Raw genomic sequence first — 25,037 nt, 5'->3', positions numbered from 1 at the left:
CGTGGTTAGTGATTACTGCCTTATGTCACTGTAGAGCCTCTAGCCCTCCTCAATATGCCTTAACCAACCTTGTTGTTCCATCTTTCACATATGCAATGACATCACCTGGTTTAAACGTCTCTAGAGACTATATCTCTCTCATCATTACTCAATGCCTAGGTTTACCTCCAATGTACTCTCTTCCTACCATACCTTTATCTGTACATTATGCCTTGAATCTATTCTATCGTGCCCAGAAACCTGCTCCTTTTATTCTCTGTTCCGAACGTGCTAGAGGGCCAGTTCGTATAGTCTTTAGCCGTACCCTTATCCTACTTCTCCTCTGTTCCTCTGGTGATGTAGAAGTTAATCCAGGACCTGCAGTGCCTAGCTCCATTCCTACTCCCCAGGAGCCCTCATTTGTTGACTTCTGTAACCACAAATGCCTTGGTTTCATGCATGTTAACATTAGACGCCTGCTCCCTAAGTTTGCTTTATTCACTGCTTTAGAACATTCTACCAACCCGGATGTCTTAGCCGTGTCTAAATCCTGGCTTAGGAAAACCACCTAAAATCCTGACATTTCCATCCCTAACTATAACATTTTCCGCCAAGATAGAACTGCTAAAAGGGGGCGGAGTTTCAATCTACTACAGAGATAGCCTGCAGAGTTCTGTCTTACTGTCCAGGTCAGTACCAAAGCAATTCGAGCTTCTACTTCTAAAAATTCACCTTTCCAGAAACAAGTCTCTCACTGTTGCCGCCTGCTATAGACCACCCTCTGCCCCCAGCTGTGCCCTCGACACCATATGTGAATTCATTGCCCCCCATCTATCTACTGAGCTCGTGCTAATAGGTGACCTAAACTGGAACATGCTTAACATCCCGGCCATCCTACAATCTAAGCTTGATTCCCTCAATCTCACACAAATTATCAATGAACCTACCAGGTACCACCCCAAATCCGTAAACAGGGGCACCATGATAGATATCATCCTAACTAACTCGCCCTCCAAATATACCTCTGCAGTTTTCAACCAAAATCGCGGCGATCACTGCCTCATTGCCTGCATCCATAATGGGTCTGCAGTCAAACGACCACCCCTCATCACTGTCAAACGCTCCCTAAAACACTTCTCCGAACATGCCTTTCTAATTGACCTGGCCGGGGTATCCTGGAATGACATTGACCTCATCCCGTCAGTAGAGGATGGCTGGTTATTCTTTAAAAATGCCTTCCTCACCATCTTAAATAAGCATGCTCCGTTCAAAAAAAATGAGAACTAGGAATATATATAGCCCTTGGCTAGCTTTTTCAAACAGAAATTTGCATCCTGTAGCACAAACTCAAAAAAGTTATGGGACACTGTAAAGTCTATGGAAAATAAGAGCACCTCCTCCCAGCTGCCCACTGCACTGAGGCTAGGAAACACTGTCACTACAGATAAATCCACAATAATTGAGAATTTCAATAAGCATTTCTCCACAACTGGCCATGCTTTCCACCTGGCTACCCCTACGCCCTCAACAGCCCTGTGCTCCCCACAGCAACTCGCCCAAACCTCCTCCACTTCTCCTTCACCCAAATCCAGATGGTTGATGTTCTGAAAGAGCTGCAAAATCTGGACCCCTACAAATCAGCTGGGCAAGACAATCTGGACCCTCTCTTTCTAAAATAATCTAAAGAAACTATTGCAACCCCTATTACTAGCCTGTTCAACCTCTCTTTCGTATCGTCTGAAATTCCCATGGATTGGAAAGCTGCCGTGGTCATTCCCCTCTTCAAAGGGGAAAACACTCTAGATCCAAACTGCTACAGACCTATATATATATTCTACCCTACCTTTCTAAGGTCTTTGAAAGCCAAATTAACCAGTTGGATTTAGGGGGCGCTATTTTAATTTTTGGATGAAAAACGTTCCCGTTTTAAACAAGATATTTTGTCACTAAAAGATGCTCGACTATGCATATAATTGACAGCTTTGGAAAGAAGACACTCTGACGTTTCCAAAACTCTAAAGATATTGTCTGTGAGTGCCACAGAACTGATGTTACAGGCGAAACCCAGATAAAAATCCAACCAGGAAGTGCCGCATTTTTTGAAACCGCCTCATGCCAATGACTCCTTATATGGCTGTGAATGAGCTACGAATGAGCTTACGTTTTCCACGTTTTCCCCAAGGTGTCTACAGCATTGTGACGTCTTTTTAGGCATTTCCCTTGAAGAATGGCTGTAAGGGACCATATATGGCATGTGGTCACATGGTGTCTCCCGCAGAAAACCTTGCGTAAAATACTGAGGTAGCCATTTTTCCAATCGCTTCTTATGAGAAACCAACTGCCTCGACGGATATATTATTGAATATATTTGTTAAAAACACCTTGAGGATGGATCCTAAACAACGTTTGCCGTGTTTCTGTCGATATTATGTAGCTAATTTTGAAAAAGTTTGGCGTTATAGTTGTAACATTTTTCGGTCGATTTCTCAGCCAAGCATGGTGAAGAAACAGGAGCTTTTTCGCCTACAAAAATAATATTTTAGGAAAAAGGAACATTTGCTATCTAACTGGGAATCTCCTGAGTGAAAGCATCTGAAGTTCTTCAAAGGTAAATGATTTAATTTGGTTGCTTTTCTTATTTTTGTGAAAATGTTGCCTGCTGCCAGCAGAGCCTTGCATAGCATTATGCCATGATAAACTTACACAAATGCTTGTCTAGCGTTGGCTGTAACGCATATTTAGAAAATCTGAGATGACAGTGATGTTAACAAAAGGCTAAGCTTGCGTTTGAATATATTTATTTCATTTCATTTGCGATTTTCATGAATAGGAAAAGTTTCTAGGGGTATTTATGTCGGTTGCGTTATGCTAATTCGTTTGAGGCTATGATTACGCTCCTGGATACGGGTTTGCTTGTCGCAACTAGTTAACAAACAGTACTGACCATTTTGAATCTCAATGTACCTTCTCCGCTATGCAATCTGGTTTCAGAGCTGGTCATGGGTGCACCTCAGCCACACTCAAGGTCCTAAACAATATCATAACCGCCATCGATAAGAGACATTATTGGGGAGCCGTATTCATCGACCTGGCAAAGGCATTCGACTCTGTCAATCACAACATTCTTATTGGCCTTGGTCTCTCAAATGATTGCCTCGCTTGGTTCACCAACTACTTCTCCGATAGAGTTCAGTATGTCAAATCGGAGGGCCTGTTGTCCGGACCTCTGGCAGTCTCTATGGGGGTGCCACAGGGTTCAATTCTCGGGCCGACTCTCTTCTCTGTAAACATCAATGACGTCGCTCTCACTGCTGGTGATTCTCTGATCCACCTCTACGCAGACGACACCATTCTGTATACCTCTGGCCCTTCGTTGGACACTTAACTAACCTCCAGATGAGCTTCAATGCCATACAACTCTCCTTCCGTTGCCGCCAACTGCTCTTAAATGCAAGTGAAACTAAATGCATGCTCTTCATCTGATCACTGCCCGCACCTGCCCGCCCATCCAGCATCACTACTCGGTTCTGACGGTTCTGACTTTTCTGGCGGTTCTGACTTAGAATATGTGGACAACTACAAATACCTAGGTGTCTGGTTAGACTGTAAACTCTCCTTCCAGAATCACATTAAACATCTCCAATACAAAATTGAATCTAGAATCGGCTTCCTATTTCGCAACAAAGCATCCTTCACTCATGCTGCTAAACATACCCTCGTAAAACTGACCATCCTACCGATCCTTGACTTCGGGCGATGTCATTTACAAAATAGCCTCCAACACTCTACTCAAGAAATTGGATGCAGTCTATCACAGTGCCATCTGTTTTGTCACCAAAGCCCCATACACTACCCACCACTGCGACCTGTATGATCTCGTTGGCTGGCCCTCGCTTCATACTCGTCGCCAAACCCACTGGTTCTAGGTCATCTACAAGTCTCTGCTAGGTAAAGCCCCACCTTATCTCAGCTCACTGGTCACCATAGCAGCACCCACTCGTAGCACGCGCACCAGCAGGTATATCTCACTGGTCACCCCCAAAGCAAATTCTTCCTTTGGCTGCCTCTCCTTCCAGTTCTCTGCTGTCAATGACCGGAACGAACAGCAAAAATCTCTGAAGCTGGAGACTCTTACCCCCCTCATGAGCTTTAAGCTGAGCACTGCATCTGTACATAGCCCATCTGTAAATAGCCCATCCAATCTTCCTCATCCCCATACTGTATTTATTTATTTATCTTCCTCCTTTGCACCCCAGTATCTCAACTTGCACATTCATCTTCTGCACATCCTACCATTCCAGTGTTTAATTGCTATATTGTAATTACTTCGTCACCATGGCCTATTTATTGCCTTACCTCTCTTATCCTACCTCATTTGCACATGATGTATATAGACTTTTCTACTGTATTATTGAATTTATGTTTGTTTATTCCATCTGTAACTCTGTGTTGTTGTATATGTCAAACTGCTTTGCTTTATCTTGGCCAAGTCACAGTTGCAAATGAGAACTTTTTCTCAACTAGCCTACCTGGTTAAATAAAGGTTAAATGTTTTTTTTTAAATAAAAAATACCTTATTATTATCTATCCTGATGCCTAGTCACTTTACCCTGCCTTAATGTACATATCTACCTCAAATACCTTATTATTTAAGATTTAGATGCACTATTGTAAGTGACTGTTCCACTGGATGTCATAAGGTGAATGTACCAATTTGTAAGTCGCTCTGGATAAGAGCGTCTGCTAAATGACTTAAATGTAATGTAAATGTAATTATCTATCCTGATGCCTAGTCACTTTACCCTGCCTTCATGTACATATCTACCTCAAATACCTTATTATTATTATCTATCCTGATGCCTAGTCACTTTACCCTGCCTTCATGTACATATCTACCTCAAATGCCTCGTAACCTCTGCACATTGATCTGGTACTGGTGCTCCCTGTATATAGCTCCACATTGATCTGGTACTGGTACACCCTGTATATAGCTCCACATTGATCTGGTACTGGTACTCCCTGTATATAGCTCCACAGTGATCTGGTACTGGTACTCCCTGTGTATAGCTCCACATTGATCTGGTACTGGTACTCCCTGTGTATAGCTCCACAAAGATCTGGTACTGGTACTCCCTGTGTATAGCTCCATTCTTGTGTATTTTATTCTTATTGTGTAACTTACTATTTGTCTTATCATTATTTTTTAAATTGCTGACATATGTATAAAATCGAGCACACAGCCATGCAATCTCCATAGACAAACATTGGCAGTAGAATGGCCTTACTGAAGAGCTCAGTGACTTTCAACTTGGCGCCGTCATAGGATGCCACCTTTCCAACAAGTCAGTTCATCACATTTCCCCGGTCAACTGCAAGTGCAGCTATTGTGAAGTGGAAACATCTAGGAGCAACAACGGCTCAGCCACGAAGTGGTAGGCCACACAAGCTCACAGAACGGGACCACTGAGTGCTGAAGCGCGTACAAATCGGCTGTCCTCGGTTGCAACTCTCACTACCGAGTTCCAAACTGCCTCTGGAAATAATGTCAGCACAATAACTGCTGTCAAATAAAATAAAATCAAATGTTATTTGTCACATACACATGGTTAGCAGATGTTAAGCCTACCACTGTGATAACCAACAAGTAATCTAACTAACAATTCCAAAACTAAGTGTAAGGGGATAAAGAATTAAAGTGGCTGGAGTTGGGTCCAATGACAAACTTGATGACTGAGGCCTTGAGATAGAAGCTGTTTTTCAGTCTCTCGTCCCAGCTTTGATGCACCTGTACTGACCTCGCCTTCTGGATGATCGTGGGTGAACAGGGATGTCCTTGACAGGAGAGGGCTGGAGGGCAGGTAGTTTGCCCCCGGTGATGCGTTGCACCCCTCTGGAGAGCCTTACGGTTGGGGCCCCATACCAGGCTGTTGAGGACCAGCATCTGGGTGAGTGCTTTTGGTGAGATGCCTCCTGAGGTTGAAGAGGCGCTACCCTCACCACCTGTGATGTGTATGCCGAGGAACTTAAAACTTGCTACCCTTTCCACTACTGTTCCATCGATGTGGATAGGGGGTGTTCCCTCTGCTGTTTCCTGAAGTCCACAATCATCTCCTTAGTTTTGTTGACGTTGAGTGTGAGGTTATTTTCCTGACACCACACTCCGAGGGCCCTCACCTCCTCCCTGTAGGCCGTCTTTGTTGGTAATCAAGCCTACCACTGTTGTGTCGTCCGCAAACTTGATGACTGAGTTGGAGCGTGCGTGTCAGGAAGTCCAGTACCCAGGTGCACAGGGCGGGGTCGAGACCCAGGGTCTCGAGCTTGATGACGAGCTTGGAGGGTACTATGGTGTTGAATGCCGAGCTGTAGTCGATGAACAGCATTCTCACATAGGTATTCCTCTTGTCCAGGTGGATTAGGGCAGTGTGCAGTGTGGTTGAGATTGCGTCCTCTGTGGACCTATTTGGGCGGTAAGCAAATTGGAGTGGGTCTAGGGTGTCAGGTAGGGTGGAGGTGATATGGTCCTTGACTAGTCTCTCAAAGCACTTCATGATGACGGAAGTGAGTGCTACGGGGCGGTAGTCGTTTAGCTCAGTTACCTTAGCTTTCTTGGGAACAGGAACAATGGTGGCCCTCTTGAAGCATGTGGGAACTGCTCCAGAACTTCATGAAATGGGTTTCCATGGCTGAACAGCCACACACAAGCCTAAGATCACCACGCGCAATGTCAAGCGTTGGCGAGAGTGGTGTAAAGCTCACCACCATTGGACTCTGGAGCAGTGGAAACATGTACTCTGGAGTGATGAACCATGCTTTACCATCTGGCAGTCCGACGGACGAATCTGCGTTTGGCGGATGCTAGGAGGGCGCTACCTGCCTAAATGCATAGAGCCAATCGCAAAGTTTGTTGGAGGAGGAATAATGGTCTGGGGCTATTTTTCATGGTTCGGGCAAGGCCCCTTAGTTCCAGTGAAATCTTAACGCTACAGCATACAATGACATTCTAGACCATCCCTTTGCTGTTTCGGCATGACAATGCCCCCATGCACAAAGCGAGTTCCATATTGAAATGGTTTGTTGAGATCAGTTTGGAATAACTTGACTGGCCTTCAGAGCCTTGACCTTAACCCCATCAAACACCTTTCGGATGAATTGGGACGCTGACTGCGAGCCAGGCCTAATCGTCCAACATGAGTGCCCGACCTCCCTAACGCTCTTGTGGCTGAATGAAAGCAAGTCCCCACAGAAATGTTACAACATCTAGTGGAAATCCTTTCCAGAAGAGTGGAGGCTGTTATAGCAGCAAAGGGAGGACCAACTCCATATTACTGCCCATGAGTTTGAATGAGATGTTTGACGAGCAGGTGTCCATATACTTTTGGTCATGTAGTTTATATTATACATGCTCTATGAAGTAGACTTCTCCGTTCTCGGTGTAAGCTAAGGTACAGGCCATAGGGATTTAGGATAGGATTTAGGGTATATTATACGTACTCTATAAAGTAGACTTCTCCATTCTCGGTGTAAGCCATCTCCCAGTTGCCTGGCAGGGGTCCTAGGGGGTCATCTGGGGAGGCCTGGGGCTGGGCGTGTGTCTGCTGCCCGCTGTCCGAGGTGGATGCGGCCACGTTGTTCAGACCATAGGACGGAGCGTTCTCGCGCGCGAGGTACGGCCGTAGAATACCGCCGCAGCTCTCGTCCTGGTCGCTAGGGTTACCTGTGCACAACAAGGGAGAGGGGAAGAGACTACGAACTAAGGATCCTGGGAAAGTAAGGAGCACAACAACACAGAACAAAACAGAGAGAGGAGGTTTATGTTTCCTGCTGTAACAGGAATGTGGGAATCTAAGGGTGGAATGATAAGACAATTTATGCTAAGAGTACTGTGTGCAATATAGGACTACTAAAACCAACAGCAACAAAAATATATACTATGGTTCACGACTGCTAAACACTTTCTCTCCCTCCCTCTGTAACCCCCCCTGCCTGCTAGTCCAAAAGGAATGGGGCCCAATGACTATAATGAACATGCAGTCAGCCTCTATTTCTCTTAAACCCCCCTCTATCTTGCCCTCCCTGACTTCATCCTCCCACTCTCACTTCCGTGAGCCTTTCAGGGGTGATCAAACGCTAATTCACCACTCTGACAGACTGGCAGGACACACAGAGTGAGCATAGAAGGAGAAAAAAAACTCCATCTAGGAACTGACTGACTGTCTCACAAACTCTCCAGTCCGGACTAACACATTAACACAAGTGATATTTCAAACTCAGTCAGACATTATGCCTAAAAAACTATTCACAAAGTGTTGTTGAGAGAGAGAAAGAGAGTAAGAGAGAAAGACTGAGAGAGAGAGGAAGAGAGTGAGAGAGTGAGAGAGAGAGAGAAAGATGGCGCGAGAGAGAGAGAAAACAAGAGAGAAAGATGGAGGGAGCGAGAGAGAGAACAAGAGAAAGAGAGAAAGCGAGAGACACCCAGCAACACAGGGCAGAAGAGTGGAGAGCACAAACGCAGATACACACTCTCCCTCACACATGCTTTCAAACATGTGCGTAGAAATGAGCACACACACAACTAACCCACACCCCAAACACACACATCCCCCATTGAACAGCCGCCTGGTTTGGTAGTGGTAGTCTATGTGTAATTGTCTGACGGCATGTAAAATGACATACCTGTAAAACTGTTGTTCATTTCTGTAGCCTGGTCGTCATCCTCGTAGTCAGCAGGTCCTACTTGGGCGTTTTGCATGTCATTGTAGGACTTGGTGCGCTTGGGAGTGGACTGCTGGGAGCCTGGAGGGCCGTTGAGGTGCACAGCATCACTGAGAATCACTGTCCCAACCACGGGCTGCCTCGGCGGCTTAGGCGTCCCATAATAGTTACCTAGGCAACAACAGGGACATTAGCATGCCTGAGAAAGAGATGGAGGGAGAGGGAGATAGGAAGTGGTAGGGGGATGGGGAGGGAGGGAGCGAGCGAGGGAGGGCTTGAGACAGAAAGAAGGGGATGAGAGAGTGAGGGGGAGGGAGGGAGGGAGGGAGAGAGGGAGGGGGAGGGAGAGGAAGGGAGAGAGAGAGCACCGGCCTCTCCCTACTAGAATCTGAAGTCAAATGTTTACTGTTTGCTGATGATCTGGTGCTTCTGTCCCCAACCAAGTAGGGCCTACAGCAGCACCTAGATCTTCTGCACAGATTCTGACAGACCTGGGCCCTGACAGTACATCTCAGTAAGACAAAATATGATGGTGTTACAAAAAAGGTCCAGTTGCCAGGACCACAAATACAAATTCCATCTAGACACCGTTGCCCTAGAGCACACAAAACAAATTAACATCAGCGCGACAGGTAACTTCCACAAAGTTGTGAACGATCTGAGAGACAAGGCAAATAAGGCCTATGCCATCAAAACTAACATAACATTCAAGTATTTCTAATCAGTTATAGAACTCATTGCCCTTTATGGTTGTGAGGTCTGGGGTCCGCTCACCAACCAAGAATTCAAAAAATGTGACAAACACCAAATTGAACATCTGCATGCAAAATTCTGCACAAATATCCTCTGTCTACAACGTAAAACAGCAAATGATGCATGCAGAGCAGAATTAGGCCGACACCCGCTAATGATCAAAATCCAGAAAAGAGCCATTAAATTCTACCCACCTAAAAGGAAGCGATTCCCAAACCTTCCATAACAAAGCCATCCCCTACACCTACAGAGACAAGAATATCACTGCACCCGCAATAACATCTGCATGTGACCAATAAACTTTGATATGAACCTGGAGAAGAGTCCCCTAAGCAAGCTGGTCCTGGGGCTCTGTTCACAAACACAAACAGACCCCACCTAACCACAGGACAGCACAATTAGACCCAACCAAATCATGAGAAAACAAAAAGATAATTACACATTGGAAAAACACTGAGCAGACTAGAATGATAAAAAACAGAGAGTCCTTAGTGGCACAATACCTGATCACTGTAACTGACCCAAAATTAAGGAATGCTTCACTATGTACAGACTCATTGAGCATAGCCTTACTATTGAGAAAGGCTGCCGTAGGCAGACCTGGCTCTCAAGAGAAGACAGGCTATGTGCACACTGCCCACAAAATGAGGTGGAAACTGAGCTGCACTTCCTAACCTCCTGCCAAATGTATGACCATTTCAGAGATACACATTTCCCTTAGATTGCACAGATGCACAAAGAATTAGAAAACAAATCCAATTTTGATAAACTCTCATATCTACTGGGTGAAATCACAGCATCAAGATTTGTGACCTGTTTCCACACGAAAAGGGCAACCAGTGAAGACCAAACACCATTATAAATACAACCTAGATTTATTTTCCCTTTTGTAACTATTTGCTCATCGTTACAACACTGTATATAGACATAATGACATTTACTGTTGTTTATTTCACTTTTGTTTATTATCTATTTCACTTGCTTTGGCAATGTAAACATATGTTTCCCATGCCAATAAAGCCCCTTAAATTGAATTGAAATTGAGAGAGGGGGAGGGAGGGAGGGTGAGAGAAGGAGGGGGAGGGAGCGAGAGATAGAACACCGAGAGATAGAGGACAGAGATGTAGAGAACAGAGAGATAGACCCAGAAAGATAGCGGAGAGGGGATCTATAAAATCTCAATGCAGTGGAAAGAGAGACAATGGCAGAGCACAAAGAGTCCTGAAATGGTGGAAATAAGCAGCTGCAGGAAAAGCAGGCTTTTTCCCCTAGTCAGTGTTGTTATGGACTGAGAGGGAGCAGAGAGAATACAAGCCCCAATACAACGGGCCAGCTCAGAGAACTTTACCTTGTTAAAGTATACATTCCAATGGCTGGCTTATCACTGGTCAGTACCAGATCTGTTGCTTAAGTTTATTTCCCGTAAAACCCATTGATAAGCAAATACCATCCACAATGCAATGCAAGAGACAGTGACACATGCTCAAAACCACATTCTAAATGTATGTCCCTATCTACAACTGATGAACTGTAAATCCCGATCTTCAGAAATCATCTTGAAAATAGATTTGAAAAGTCTCGCCACAATTTTTGGAAAGAAAAAATGTTGGGCATGAGAATTGGACTCATATCTCAATGCAACTGCATGTCATTGAGACCTACTGTACAAAGGTCTGCCTCACATTTGTATTGGGAAGGCATCCGGCTCCTGTGGACAGGTATTTGACACTGTCTGCGGGGGAGGGAGAAAGGAGCCAAACACACAATAGTACAGGTGGCAAGGAGATTAACACTACACGCACGCACGCACGCACACGCACGCACGCACGCACACACACACACACACACACACAGGTGGATTCTGTCAGGACAGAAGACGTATCACTGTGGTACACTGTCCTAATCTAGGTAAGGATAACCTTGTGATCTGTTTGTATGTGTATGTTTTGTATTGTATAATTTTTTATAAATTATAAAAGTCAAAATAAATATTATCAGGTCAGAAATCCTAAATACAATCTTACAAAAAAGAGAAAGATTATCTTCTGCACTCCTACAGTACCATAGCATCATCATCATCCTCCTCACCAGCATCACTAAAATCAACACCACCACCAGCATCATCCTCATCACCAGCATCACTAAAACCAACACCACCAGCATCATCCTCATCACCAGCATCACTAAAACCAACATCCCCAGCATCATCATCCTCACCTTCAAACGTTCCTATTTCCAGTAGTGTTCCACTCTGCTCAAGGTTCAAGAAGTCCTCCACAGACAGGAAGTTGTAATCAACCCCGGGGACCTCCCCGTCTCGAGGGGGGCGTGTCGTACCTGGAGAGAGAGGAAACCAAGGTTATTATCAACATTACTACCAACCACTCTGACCGAAGACCAGGGAGAAGTTTTCGAGGTGCTTCTCAGTGGCAGTTACATTTGCCAAAACCTACTCAACCTATTAATTAACAAAAATAAACATTAGGGCCTCTCTGTGGGCGGAAACAAAGATTGAGGAGGAGGAAGTAGCCGGTAATCTACAGTATAATCAGTAATCAGTCACAGAGCTAGCTATGTAGCTAGCTAGTATTCACACACAGCTAGCTATGTATCTAGCTAGTATTCACACACAGCTAGCTATGTATCTAGCTAGTATTCACACACAGCTAGCTATGTAGCTAGCTAGTATTCACACACAGCTAGCTATGAGCTAGCTAGTATTCACACACTGTTAGCTATGAGCTAGCTAGTACTCACACAAAGCTAGCTATGTAGCTAGCTAGCATACACACAGCTAGCCATGTAGCTAGTTACTATGCACACACAGCTAGCTATGTAGCTAGCTAGTATACACATATAGCTAGCTAGTATTTGTAAGCAAAAAGCATATAACACCGGATCCGGAAGTTCAAACGTCATCGCTAGATAGAGTCAAAAAGAGTGCCTCGGCCCCTCTTGCTTGGTTAGCTACTCTGGTTCCCCAGGACCCTAGTGGATTTACACTACACAAGGGGGAGCTTCCTCTCTGGGTGGAACACAATGACGATGTGGACAAAAGTTTGCGCTGCCCCCCCAAAAGCATACTCTGCCCTTGCACATGCCTGCACATCGATCGCACATCGATCGACAGTGTGAAGCTTGTAGCCACCATAAGGCCTGAGGGAGGACAAGACAGAGGAACAGGTCCACACAAACTGGAGATGTGGGAGCTGAAAGTGACAGGGTGCAATGTCGGTCACTGCTCTCTTTGAGGCTGCAGTGAACAGAGAAGACTTGGACATGATGTGAGGAGACAGGACAGTAAGAAAGTCTCACACACCCCTACCTCACTCTGCCAGTGGTGGTAAACCACAGGCTTTAAAACATCAGGCTTTAAACGCAACCCCAGAGATGAATGAGTCACACACCCCCCTTTTCTTCCTATTATTCTGTTTATTATTTTCCAATAAGAAAAGCCAGAGATATAGACATTAACATGACTCAGAGGAACTGACACTATTGCTTGGCTATTTATTTTCCTTTCTGGCACTGCGATCATACACTATGGCTTAAAAGACCCCCTGTGGTCGTTTTCATTAAAAAACATTTGTCTCTATGGTCTAACTGAACCACATATTTGTCTCCAAAGTCCATCTGTAGTATAAAGGCCTACCTGCATCACCATGAAGAACATTGGGACTTTCTAACTATGACTGTAATGGGAACTGATTTGAGTCATTCCTCTCCTGCATTTACTGTAACTAAGTACTGACCTGTTTAACTGCCACTATCAAACATCTGTCAGTGTTGAATGTTACCGTTAAAGTTTGAGGCCAGACTGAGCCGAGGGAACGCTGATAATGGATCTTTGATGCTGTGTGATTCTGTTGTGTCTTCCTTTCAGCCTCTCAGCCTGGAGTTTACAGAACATGTGGTACTGTCGGATTAGAATATAAAGGGCCTGTCTCCAAGAGGCCCGCGAGCCCGCTTGATCCAGTAGATCACGCAAAGCTCCTGCAACATCTGTCTGACACTGAACTCTGTCCAAGGTTTCGAGCCTGGTTCCACAGCTACACCAGGGGAAGAAGACAGAGGGTGATGGTTTCTAGCCTGGTACCCCAGCTATACCAGGGGAAGAAGACAGAGGGTGATGGTTTCTAGCCTGGTACCCCAGCTATACCAGGGGAAGAAGACAGAGGTTGATAGTTTCTAGCCTGGTTCCACAGCTACACCAGGGGAAGAAGACAGAGGGTGATGGTTTCTAGCCTGTTTCCACAGCTACACCAGGGGAAGAAGACAGAGGGTGATGGTTACTAGCCTGGTTCCACAGCTACACCAGGGGAAGAAGACAGGGGGTGATGGTTTCTAGCCTGGTTCCACAGCTACACCAGGGGAAGAAGACAGAGGGTGATGGTTTCTAGCCTGGTCCTACAGCTACACCAGGGGAAGAAGACAAAGGGTGATGGTTACTAGCCTGGTTCCACAGCTACACCAGGGGAAGAAGACAGAGGGTGATGGTTTCTAGCCTGGTACCCCAGCAATACCAGGGAAAGAAGACAGAGGGTGATGGTTTCTAGCCTGGTCCTACAGCTACACCAGGGGAAGAAGACAGAGGGTGATGGTTTCTAGCCTTGTTCCACAGCTACACCAGGGGATGAAGACAGAGGGTGATGGTTTCTAGCCTGGTTCCACAGCTACACCAGGGAAAGAAGACAGAGGGTGATGGTTTATAGCCTGGTTCCACAGCTAGACCAGGGGGAAAAAGACAGAGGGTGATGGTTTATAGCCTGGTTCCACAGCTAGACCAGGGGGAAAAATACAGAGGGTGATGGTTTCTAGCCTGGTTCCACAGCTACACCAGGGGGAAAAAGACAGAGGGTGATGGTTTCTAGCCTGGTTCCACAGCTACACCAGGGGAAGAGGACAGAGGGTGATGGCTAATGGTGAGTCTCTGATCCACCTCTACGCAGACAACACCATTCTGTATACTTCTGGCCCTTCTTTGGACACTGTATTAACAACCCTCCAGGCAAGCTTCAATGCCATACAACTCTCCTTCCGTGGCCTCCAATTGCTCTTAAATACAAGTAAAACTAAATGCATGCTCTTCAACCGATCGCTACCTGCACCTACTCACCTGTCCAACATCACTACTCTGGACGGCTCTGACTTAGAATACATGGACAACTACAAATACTTAGGTGTCTGGTTAGACTGTAAACTCCTTCCAGACCCATATCAAACATCTCCAATCCAAAGTTAAATCTAGAATTGGCTTCCTATTTCGCAACAAAGCATCCTTCACTCATGCTGCCAAACATACCCTTGTAAAACTGACCATCCTACCAATCCTCGACTTTGGCGATGTCATTTACAAAATAGCCTCCAATACCCTACTCAACAAATTGGATGCAGTCTATCACAGTGCAATCCGTTTTGTCACCAAAGCCCCATATACTACCCACCATTGCGACCTGTACACTCTCGTTGGCTGGCCCTCGCTTCATACTCGTCGCCAAACCCACTGGCTCCATGTCATCTACAAGACCCTGCTAGGTAAAGTCCCCCCTTATCTCAGCTTGCTGGTCACCATAGCATCTCCCACCTGTAGCACACACTCCAGCAGGTATATCTCTCTAATCACCCCCAAAACCAATTCTTTCTTTGGCCGCCTCTCCTTCCAGTTCTCTGCTGCCAATGACTGGAACGAACTACAAAAATCTCTGAAACTGGAAACACTTATCTCGCTCACTAGCTTTAAGCACCAACTGTCAGAGCAACTCACAGATTACTGCACCTGCACATAGCCCACCTATAATTTAGCCCAAACAACTACCTCTTTCCCAACTGTATTTAATTTATATATTTATTTTGCTCCTTTGCACCCCATTATTTTTATTTCTACTTTGCACATTCTTCCATTGCAAAACTACCATTCCAGTGTTTTACTTGCTATATTGTATTTACTTTGCCACCATGGCCTTTTTTGCCTTTACCTCCCTTCTCACCTCATTTGCTCACATTGTATATAGACTTGTTTATACTGTATTATTGACTGTATTTTTGTTTTACTCCATGTGTAACTCTGTGTCGTTGTATCTGTCGAACTGCTTTGCTTTATCTTGGCCAGGTCGCAATTGTAAATGAGAACTTGTTCTCAACTTGCCTACCTGGTTAAATAAAGGTGAAATAAAAAATAAAATAAATAAATAAAATGGCACATTGAGTCCTTGGTCAGAGGTCACCTCTAGTGTGCCACAAGGTGGTGTGGTTGTACCATATCTGTTTCTCCTTCACATGTCCACCCGAAAAGTTGTCTTCAGTGACACACTGGACGATGTAGGGCTGTCCCGAGCCATACCTTTAACCAGTAACCAAGATGACACTTGGAGGCAAAGCAGCTGGAAGAGTGGGCCACATCCAACAACATGCTCCTGAATGGGAAAGAGTCTGGAAATGAAAATGCGGATATGCTTTTCTAGAGATCATCCACAACCTGCACCACTAATCCTAGGAGGTCAGGAAGTGTCCGTGGTAAAAACAACTAAGTATCTTGGTTTTCATCTAGACTCTAACCTCAGTGGTGACATACATGTGGAGCAGTCAGTGAGGAAGGCCTCAAAACACCTGCACTTTGACTGTTCTTGCCAGGATTGACCTACCCACTGAAGATCTGGTCACAGTATACACTACACTGGTCAGGTCTGGTCTGGAATACGGTAGAGTCCTGTTAGTTGGATACAATAAAAAGCAACTAGACAGGGTGCAGAGGAGGGCCTTGAGGATCATCTCCAGAGGTGGAGCAGTCCAACCACAGCTCCCCTCACTGCAGAGCAGGGTAGAGCCGGCAGCAGTGTACCTGGTGAAGGACATGCACACTCTTGACCATTCACTGAATGACCTGCTCCCTCCAAAAAGAGGTAACTGCACCACCAGGCTCCTGAAAAACAGCCATGAACTGTCCTGTATAACTGTCCTGTATAACTGTCCTGTATAATTTGTAAGTCGCTCTGGATAAGAGCGTCTGCTAAATGACTTAAATGTAATGTAAATGTATAACTGTCCTGTATAACTGTCCTGTATAACTGTCCTGTATAACTGTCCTGTATAACTGTCCTGTATAACTGTCCTGTATAGCTGTCCTGTATAACTGTCCTGTATAACTGTCCTGTATAGCTGTCCTGTATAGCTGTCCTGTATAACTGTCCTGTATAACTGTCCTGTATAACTGTCCTGTATAGCTGTCCTGTATAGCTGTCCTGTATAACTGTCCTGTATAACTGTCCTGTCCTGTCCTGTATATAACTGTCCTGTATAGCTGTCCTGTATAACTGTCCTGTATAACTGTCCTGTATAACTGTCCTGTATATAACTGTCCTGTATAACTGTCCTGTATAACTGTCCTGTATAACTGTCCTGTATAACTGTCCTGTATAACTGTCCTGTATAGCTGTCCTGTATAGCTGTCCTGTATAACTGTCCTGTATAACTGTCCTGTATAGCTGTCCTGTATAACTGTCCTGTATAACTGTCCTGTATAACTGTCCTGTATAACTGTCCTGGTCTAACAAAAATACAACAAATGTGTGGGCTTTACAGAGGAGATGACTTTCTACTACATCTGGTCAATTCATTTTACCCTTCCGGCCTGCACCTTTAAAGTTAGCTTCTCAATGTCAATCATCTGGCCATATTTCCGGTTAACAGTTTGGCTAATGTCAAAATGTTATCAACTATGATATGCTAGCTAACCAGTCTCCTGGTTAATGATTAGTGAACTGGAGTTCTCTCTATCTTAGAGTTGTTTTGTACAAAAGAGCCCAACGGATCATATATATATATACATAGAGATATATATATAGAGAGATCTCTCTCTCTCTCTCTCTCTCTCTCTCTCTCTCTCTCTCTCTCTCTCTCTCTCTCTCTCTCTCTCTCTCTCTCTCTCTCTCTCTCTCTCTCTCTCTCTCTCTCTCTCTCTCTCTCTCTCTCTCTCTCTCTCTCTCTCTCTCTCTCTCTCTCTCTCTCTCTCTCTCTCTCTCTCTCTCTCAGAAGACAACAGAGACAGGGGTCATTGTGTTCCTCTCTTTACAGAGGCAGAGGCATCACACACCTGGCAGATGGAAGTCCTAACTCATCTGTGAGTATGACAGTCACGACACACTCTTACACACAGTCAGGGAGGCAGGCACGCACACCCAGCTTGGTAAGAGTTCAAAGTTGTCGTCCAGAACCAAAGCCGTTTCTCTGAGCACTGTGTTTACTTCTCTCATTACAGTGAAGAAAGGGGCCAGTTGTGATGGAGAAGACACAAGGTAAAAATCAACAAGGCAGAACAGTTCAATGGTAGGCCATCATTCTAATTAAGAATTAGTTCTTAACTGACTTGACTAGTTAAATAAAGGTAAAAATTCTCAGTGGCCTTCTAGATGACAAAGACGATAATGGTTTCATACTCCCAACCAAAATGCCATACAATACCCTGGAATCAGATGGGATTATACTGTTCTCTAACTCATCTGTTGATAGTTTGAGTGACAGTCACGACACACTCTTACACACAGTCAGGGAGGCAGGATTCTGTAACAATAATCAATTGGTCCAAACCAATGTTTTTCACTTAAACCCCTCCCAGTCGATGATCTGCTACAGGAAGGATGCTCTAAATATAGAGTTAAGGGCACAAACCTCTCTCTTTTCAAAGCAGTCAAATATCTGTGTTCATTCTTTTTTTTTTAGAAAGGCTAAAAATACTTCATCACTGTCAGCTTAAAAAACATAAAACCTTTTTCAAAATGGGAGTTACAAGTTCCTTTTTAAATTCAAACCCTAATGTCAGTTGAGCTCTCATTTGCAGAGTGAACCACTAGAATTAGATGACATAATGGATTCTTCACAGACAGACAGACAGACAGACAGACAGACAGACAGACAGACAGACAGACAGACAGACAGACAGACAGACAGACAGACAGACAGACAGACAGACAGACAGACAGACAGACAGACAGACAGACAGACAGACAGACAGACAGACAGACAGACAGACAGACAGACAGACAGACAGACAGACAGACAGACAGACAGACAGACAGACAGACAGACAGACAGACAGACAGACAGACAGACAGACAGACAGACAGACAGACAGACAGACAGACAGACAGACAGACAGACAGACAGACAGACAGACAGACAGACAGACAGACAGACAGACAGACAGACAGACAGACAGACAGACAGACAGACAGACAGACAGACAGACAGACAGACAGACAGACAGACAAGACAGACAGACAGCAGACAAGCAGCAGGCAGCAGACAGGTAGGCTTGAGGCAGACAGGCAGCAGACAGGTAGGCTTGAGGCAGACAGGCAGCAGACAGGCAGGCAGCAGACAGGTAGGCTTGAGGCAGACAGGCAGCAGACAGGTAGGCTTGAGGCAGACAGGCAGCAGACAGGTAGGCTTGAGGCAGACAGGCAGCAGGCAGGCAGCAGGCAGGCAGCAGGCAGGCAGCAAACAGGCAGCAGACAGGCAGCAGACAGGCAGCAGGCAGGCAGGCAGCAGACAGGCAGGCAGCAGACAGGTAGGCTTGAGGCAGACAGGCAGCAGACAGGTAGGCTTGAGGCAGACAGGCAACAGGCAGGCAGCAGGCAGGCAGCAAACAGGCAGCAGACAGGCAGCAGACAGGCAGCAGACAGGCAGCAGACAGGCAGCAGACAGGCAGCAGACAGGCAGCAGACAGGCAGCAGGAAGACAAAAGGCTCAGTGAGGAAAGGCTTGGCCTCATTACTATCTATGTCCCTCCTTTCTATTCTCTGAAACGACATGAACAATGACTGGGACTAAGTCAGACTTGGCCCCAGCACTAATCAACTTCCCAAGCCACTCAGCATCAATGGAATGATTATTTGTCAAGTTGTGAAAAGTTCCAGTTTATTGTATGGAAAGAAAACGGAGTATACAGTATACATAATCATTTCAGCAGAGACTTTGGGAACTATATTAATCAGGAATATCTATACTAATGGTCATGTTGTTCCTAAATACAGTAAGATAAACTAAACTAAATACAGTAAGATAGACCATTCACTGGATCTTACTTATAATTATCCCTTTAACTCAGGGTTCTCAAACTCGGTCCTGGGGTGAACGTTTTGGGTTTTGTCCAAGCACTACACAGTTGATGAAAAAAATCTACAAATCGTCAAGCTTTGATTATTTGAATCAGCTTTGTAGTGTTAGGACAAAAAACAAGTTTGGAAACGCTGATTAACTGTTTGAAAAACAGTAACAGGTGTGAGAGAGAAATATACCCAGCCACAAACACCAGAACAGAGAACAGACACATACAGTAGAACTAGACAGCTACAGCCTCGCTGCAACAGCCAGCCTCAGTCCTGTTGCTAAGGACAACAAGAGGGGTATTACATGTTGCACTTCCAGTGTGCAAGAAAAGATGACAGATTAAATAGTTATCTGCATATAAATGGTAGTGTGTGTGTGTGTGTGTGTGTGTGTGTGTGTGTGTGTGTGTGTGTGTGTGTGTGTGTGTGTGTGTGTGTGTGTGTGTGTGTGTGTGTGTGTGTGTGTGTGTGTGTGTGTGTGTGTGTGTGTGTGTGTGTGTGTGTGTGTGTGTGTGTGTGTGTGTGTGTGTGTGTGTGTGCGTGCGTGTACTACTGTATGTAATGGAGAGTATAGGCTGAGGAACTGAGTGTTTAATGACCAACCTATGACACATACTGTACAGACCAGTGTAGTAGCACATCATAAAGCCTGGCAGTGTGACACACGCAGTCTAGTGTCTGGCCGATTTTGACTTTGTGATGACATGATTAGGATCCCTGTCCTGTTTACAGCAGCGTCAACACAGGAGACATAACCTCTCTCCCCAGAGATCTGATACCAACAACCTCACGCCACCGTTAGCCAGTTATACGTTTTACCTGTCAGAGCCTAGATTAATTACAGTGCCTTGCGAAAGTATTCGGCCCTCTTGAACTTTGCGACCTTTTGCCACATTTCAGGCTTCAAACAAAAAGATATAAAACTGTATTTTTTTGAGAAGAATCAACAACAAGTGGGACACAATCATGAAGTGGAACAACATTTATTGGATATTTCAAACTTTGTTAACAAATCAAAAACTGAAAAATTGGGTGTGCAAAATTATTCAGCCCCCTTAAGTTAATACTTTGTAGCGCCACCTTTTGCTGCGATTACAGCTGTAAGTCGCTTGAGGTATGTCTCTATCAGTTTTGCACATCGAGAGACTGAATTTTTTTCCCATTCCTCCTTGCAAAACAGCTCGAGCTCAGTGAGGTTGGATGGAGAGCATTTGTGAACAGCAGTTTTCAGTTCTTTCCACAGATTCTCGATTGGATTTAGGTCTGGACTCAGGTCTTTTGCAGACTCCATCAGGTTTTCTTCCAGAATGGTCCTGTATTTGGCTCCATCCATCTTCCCATCAATTTTAACCATCTTCCCTGTCCCTGCTGAAGAAAAGCAGGCCCAAACCATGATGCTGCCACCACCATGTTTGACAGTGGGGATGGTGTGTTCAGGGTGTTGCTTTTACGCCAAACATAACGTTTTGCATTGTTGCCAAAAAGTTCCATTTTGGTTTCATCTGACCAGAGCACCTTCTTCCACATGTTTGGTGTGTCTCCCAAGTGGCTTGTGGCAAACTTTAAACGACACTTTTTATGGATATCTTTAAGAAATGGCTTTCTTCTTGCCACTCTTCCATAAAGGCCAGATTTGTGCAATATATGACTGATTGTTGTCCTATGGACAGATTCTCCCACCTCAGCTGTAGATCTCTGCAGTTCATCCAGAGTGATCATGGGCCTCTTCGCTGCATCTCTGATCAGTCTTCTCCTTGTATGAGCTGAAAGTTTAGAGGGACGGCCAGGTCTTGGTAGATTTGCAGTGGTCTGATACTCCTTCCATTTCAATATTATCGCTTGCACAGTGCTCCTTGGGATGTTTAAAGCTTGGGAAATCTTTTTGTATCCAAATCCGGCTTTAAACTTCTTCACAACAGTATCTCGGACCTGCCTGGTGTGTTCTTTGTTCTTCATGATGCTCTCTGCGCTTTTAACGGACCTCTGAGACTATCACAGTGCAGGTGCATTTATACGGAGACTTGATTACACACAGGTGGATTGTATTTATCATCATTAGTCATTTAGGTCAACATTGGATCATTCAGAGATCCTCACTGAACTTCTGGAGAGAGTTTGCTGCACTGAAAGTAAAGGGGCTGAATAATTTTGCACGCCCAATTTTTCAGTTTTTGATTTGTTAAAAAAGTTTGAAATATCCAATAAAATGTCGTTCCACTTCATGATTGTGTCCCACTTGTTGTTGATTCTTCACAAAAAAATACAGTTTTATATCTTTATGTTTTAAGCCTGAAATGAGGCAAAAGGTCGCAAAGTTCAAGGGGGGCGAATACTTTCGCAAGGCACTGTATATATAAAAATTGTCCGATTAATCGGTAACAGCTTTTTTTGGTCCTCCAATAATCAGTATTGGCGTTGAAAAATTATGATCAGTCGACCTCTAGTAGGGTTTCAGATACTCTCTGAAGAGGTAGGGTTTCAGATACTCTATGAAGAAGTAGGGTTTCAGATACTCTCTGAAGAGGTAGGGTTTCAGATACTCTCTGAAGAGGTAGGGTTTCAGATACTCTCTGAAGAGGTAGGGTTTCAGATACTCTCTGAAGAGGTAGGGTTTCAGATACTCTCTGAAGAGGTAGGGTTTCAGATACTCTCTGAAGAGGTAGGGTTTCAGATACACTTTGAAGCGGTCGGGTTTCATATACTCTTTGAAAAGGTAGGGTTTCAGATGTTCTTTGAAGAGGTCAGGTTTCAGATACTCTTTGAAGAGGTAGGGTTTCAGATGTTCTTTGAAAAGGTAGGGTTTCAGATGTTCTTTGAAGAGGTCGGGTTTCAGATACTCTGAAGAGGTAGGGTTTCAGATACTCTTTGAAGAGGTAGGGTTTCAGATACTCTTTGAAGCGGTCGGGTTTCATATACTCTTTGAAAAGGTAGGGTTTCAGATGTTCTTTGAAGAGGTCGGGTTTCAGATACTCTTTGAAGAGGTAGGGTTTCAGATACTCTTTGAAGAGGTCGGGTTTCAGATACTCTTTGAAAAGGTAGGGTTTCAGATGTTCTTTGAAGAGGTCGGGTTTCAGATACTCTTTGAAGAGGTCGGGTTTCAGATACTCTTTGAAGAGGTTGGGTTTCAGATACTCTTTGAAGAGGTTGGGTTTCAGATACTCTTTGAAGATATCAGGTTTCAGATACTCTTTGAAGAGGTCGGGTTTCAGATACTCTTTGAAGAGGTCAGGTTTCAGATACTCTTTGAAGAGGTCGGGTTTCAGATACTCTTTGAAGAGGTCGGGTTTCAGATACTCTTTGAAAAGGTAGGGTTTCAGATGCTCTTTGAAGAGGTCGGGTTTCAGATACTCTTTGAAGATGTCAGGTTTCAGATACTCTTTGAAAAGGTAGGGTTTCAGATACTCTTTGAAGATGTCAGGTTTCAGATACTCTTTGAAAAGGTAGGGTTTCAGATACTCTTTGAAAAGGTAGGGTTTCAGATACTCTTTGAAGATGTCAGGTTTCAGATACTCTTTGAAAAGGTAGGGTTTCAGATACTCTTTGAAAAGGTAGGGTTTCAGATACTCTTTGAAAAGGTAGGGTTTCAGATACTCTTTGAAAAGGTAGGGTTTCAGATACTCTTTGAAAAGGTAGGGTTTCAGATACTCTTTGAAAAGGTAGGGTTTCAGATACTCTTTGAAAAGGTAGGGTTTCAGATGCTCTTTGAAAAGGTAGGGTTTCAGATGCTCTTTGAAAAGGTAGGGTTTCAGATGTTCTCTGAAGATGGGCACTCTGCTGTCCTATTATCAGGGCCAAGCTGGTTCCACTATTGGGGCACAAGGACTTTGACTGGGTTGAGCGGGAGGTGACCTCCCATAGGAGTGCGACGGCAAAGAGACCAGAGTTGGCAAAACAGAGTACCCGGGTTGGGATGTAGGGTTTGAGTATAGCCTAAAGGTAGGGAGAAGCAGTTCCCCTTGCTGCTCTGTAGCCAAGCACCAGGGTCTTGTAGTGGATGCAGGCTTGACATATACCATATTTAGCATGTGAACTATAAATAGCTTGTAGTGAAAGCCTCTCCCTGCTGGCAGTTGATAAAAAGCTGCTGTGGAGCAGGATCGGTAGCAGAGGAACAGGGGACGTGTGTCCCTGAAGTGGCCTGTAAAGTGTCTGCTCTGACCCACATCCTGCCTCCAACACTGGGCCACTCTCTGGGCTGGGGCCCGGCTAGCCAACGCATCAACAGCTACAGACACGTTGCTGATCTCAGTGAATGGTCATCACCATAGTCACTAGCATCACTCTCCCTTGATATTTTAACTCAATGGGATCACCTGGTTAAATAAAGGTTGTGAATCATAATGTCTACAATAGCTAGTGATTTGATAGACATTTGGACACAGCACTAGATGATTAATTCAAATTATCATCCATCCTGCCTAATACCCATTTAATGCAGCTGTAGACTACTGGCAGGTAAGCACAGTGAGAGCATGATGGAACTCCAGATCAGTGTGGAGCGTCCCACAGTGTGGACCAGAGACAGCAGTAGGCAGCATTTCCCGTGTGGTGGCAACATGGAAAACAGCAGTCCTACCAAGACACCATGCTGATAAAACTAACATGAGGCCCTTTATCTCAGAGAGAGAGGGGAACAACACCCCTCCTATCTACAGCACACTGAACCTACAAACACGACTCACTGTAGTCTTAGGGAGAGTGTAACCTAAAACACCCTTTCATAATGATCCATTTTAATGTCAAGGCACAAACTTTCAGCTATTTTAACATGGGTTGAGGTGTGTAGTTATGGCTTAGCTAGAGAAAACGGGATGAGAAAGGGGTGAAATTCAACTAGAAACAGGAGTAAAGTATGTCCAAACTGCTTGCACAGTGGAAAGGTGCTGTCAATAAAGCTGTCAACTTGAGCAATAAAGGGGGAAACAAAAACAAGTAACAAAAAGGAAATGTGAAGAGGTATGAAACAATCACAGATGACAACACCTTGGTATTCTGAGTACTACAGCCCACAAAGAACAAACAACAGGAGAGCAGGCAGAGATCCACCCTCACCCTCAAACCAACAAATGCCTTGATAGCTCATAATCCACACACACACACACTTTATGCTGTGTGTGTGCAACTGATGTGAAATGGCTAGCTAGTTGCGGTGGTGCGCGCTAATAGCGTTTCAATCGGTGACCTCACTCGCTTTGAGACCTTGAAGTAGTGGTTCCCCTTGCTCTGCAAGGGACGCGGCTTTTGTGGTGTGAGGGGTAATGAAGCTTTGTGAGTGACTGTGGTTGATGTGTGCAGAGGGTCCCTGGTTCGAGGCCAGGTTGGGTTGAGGAGAGGGACGGAAGCTATACTGTTACATGTGTATAATACAACACATCATTCTACTACATCATTACACAAATTAAACAATTCATAGATATACAATAACTCTGATCCCATTATTAGTAATCATAATTTGAGGCATTCCAGGGATGCGTTTCTTTGTGGGAGTGT

The 25,037-nt window shown here is 44.7% G+C and overlaps 1 protein-coding gene across 13 annotated transcripts in view; it reads right to left on the bottom strand.

Annotated features, from left to right (window-relative positions):
• LOC124045654 (membrane-associated guanylate kinase, WW and PDZ domain-containing protein 1-like) overlaps window positions 1-25,037 on the bottom strand; it is a 209,337-nt gene that overhangs the window by 60,102 nt on the left and 124,198 nt on the right. For 9 of the 13 annotated variants that reach the window (XM_046365124.1, XM_046365119.1, XM_046365117.1 and 6 more), the window contains exons 3-5: window positions 11,662-11,781; window positions 8,653-8,862; window positions 7,471-7,738 (exon numbers count right to left, since the gene is read on the bottom strand). In XM_046365124.1, the coding sequence (XP_046221080.1) occupies window positions 7,471-7,738; window positions 8,653-8,862; window positions 11,662-11,781 (598 nt within the window). The remainder of the gene's footprint in view (window positions 1-7,470; window positions 7,739-8,652; window positions 8,863-11,661; window positions 11,782-25,037) is intronic. The other 4 variants (XM_046365125.1, XM_046365121.1, XM_046365122.1 and 1 more) reach the window with 1 other exon arrangement.

Source organism: Oncorhynchus gorbuscha, linkage group LG10 (assembly GCF_021184085.1).
Source record: "Oncorhynchus gorbuscha isolate QuinsamMale2020 ecotype Even-year linkage group LG10, OgorEven_v1.0, whole genome shotgun sequence".
In the NCBI taxonomy this organism is placed as follows: domain Eukaryota; kingdom Metazoa; phylum Chordata; class Actinopteri; order Salmoniformes; family Salmonidae; genus Oncorhynchus; species Oncorhynchus gorbuscha.
The sequence above is the reverse complement of the archived record's forward strand: the minus strand, read 5'-3'. Positions and strand labels throughout refer to the sequence as shown.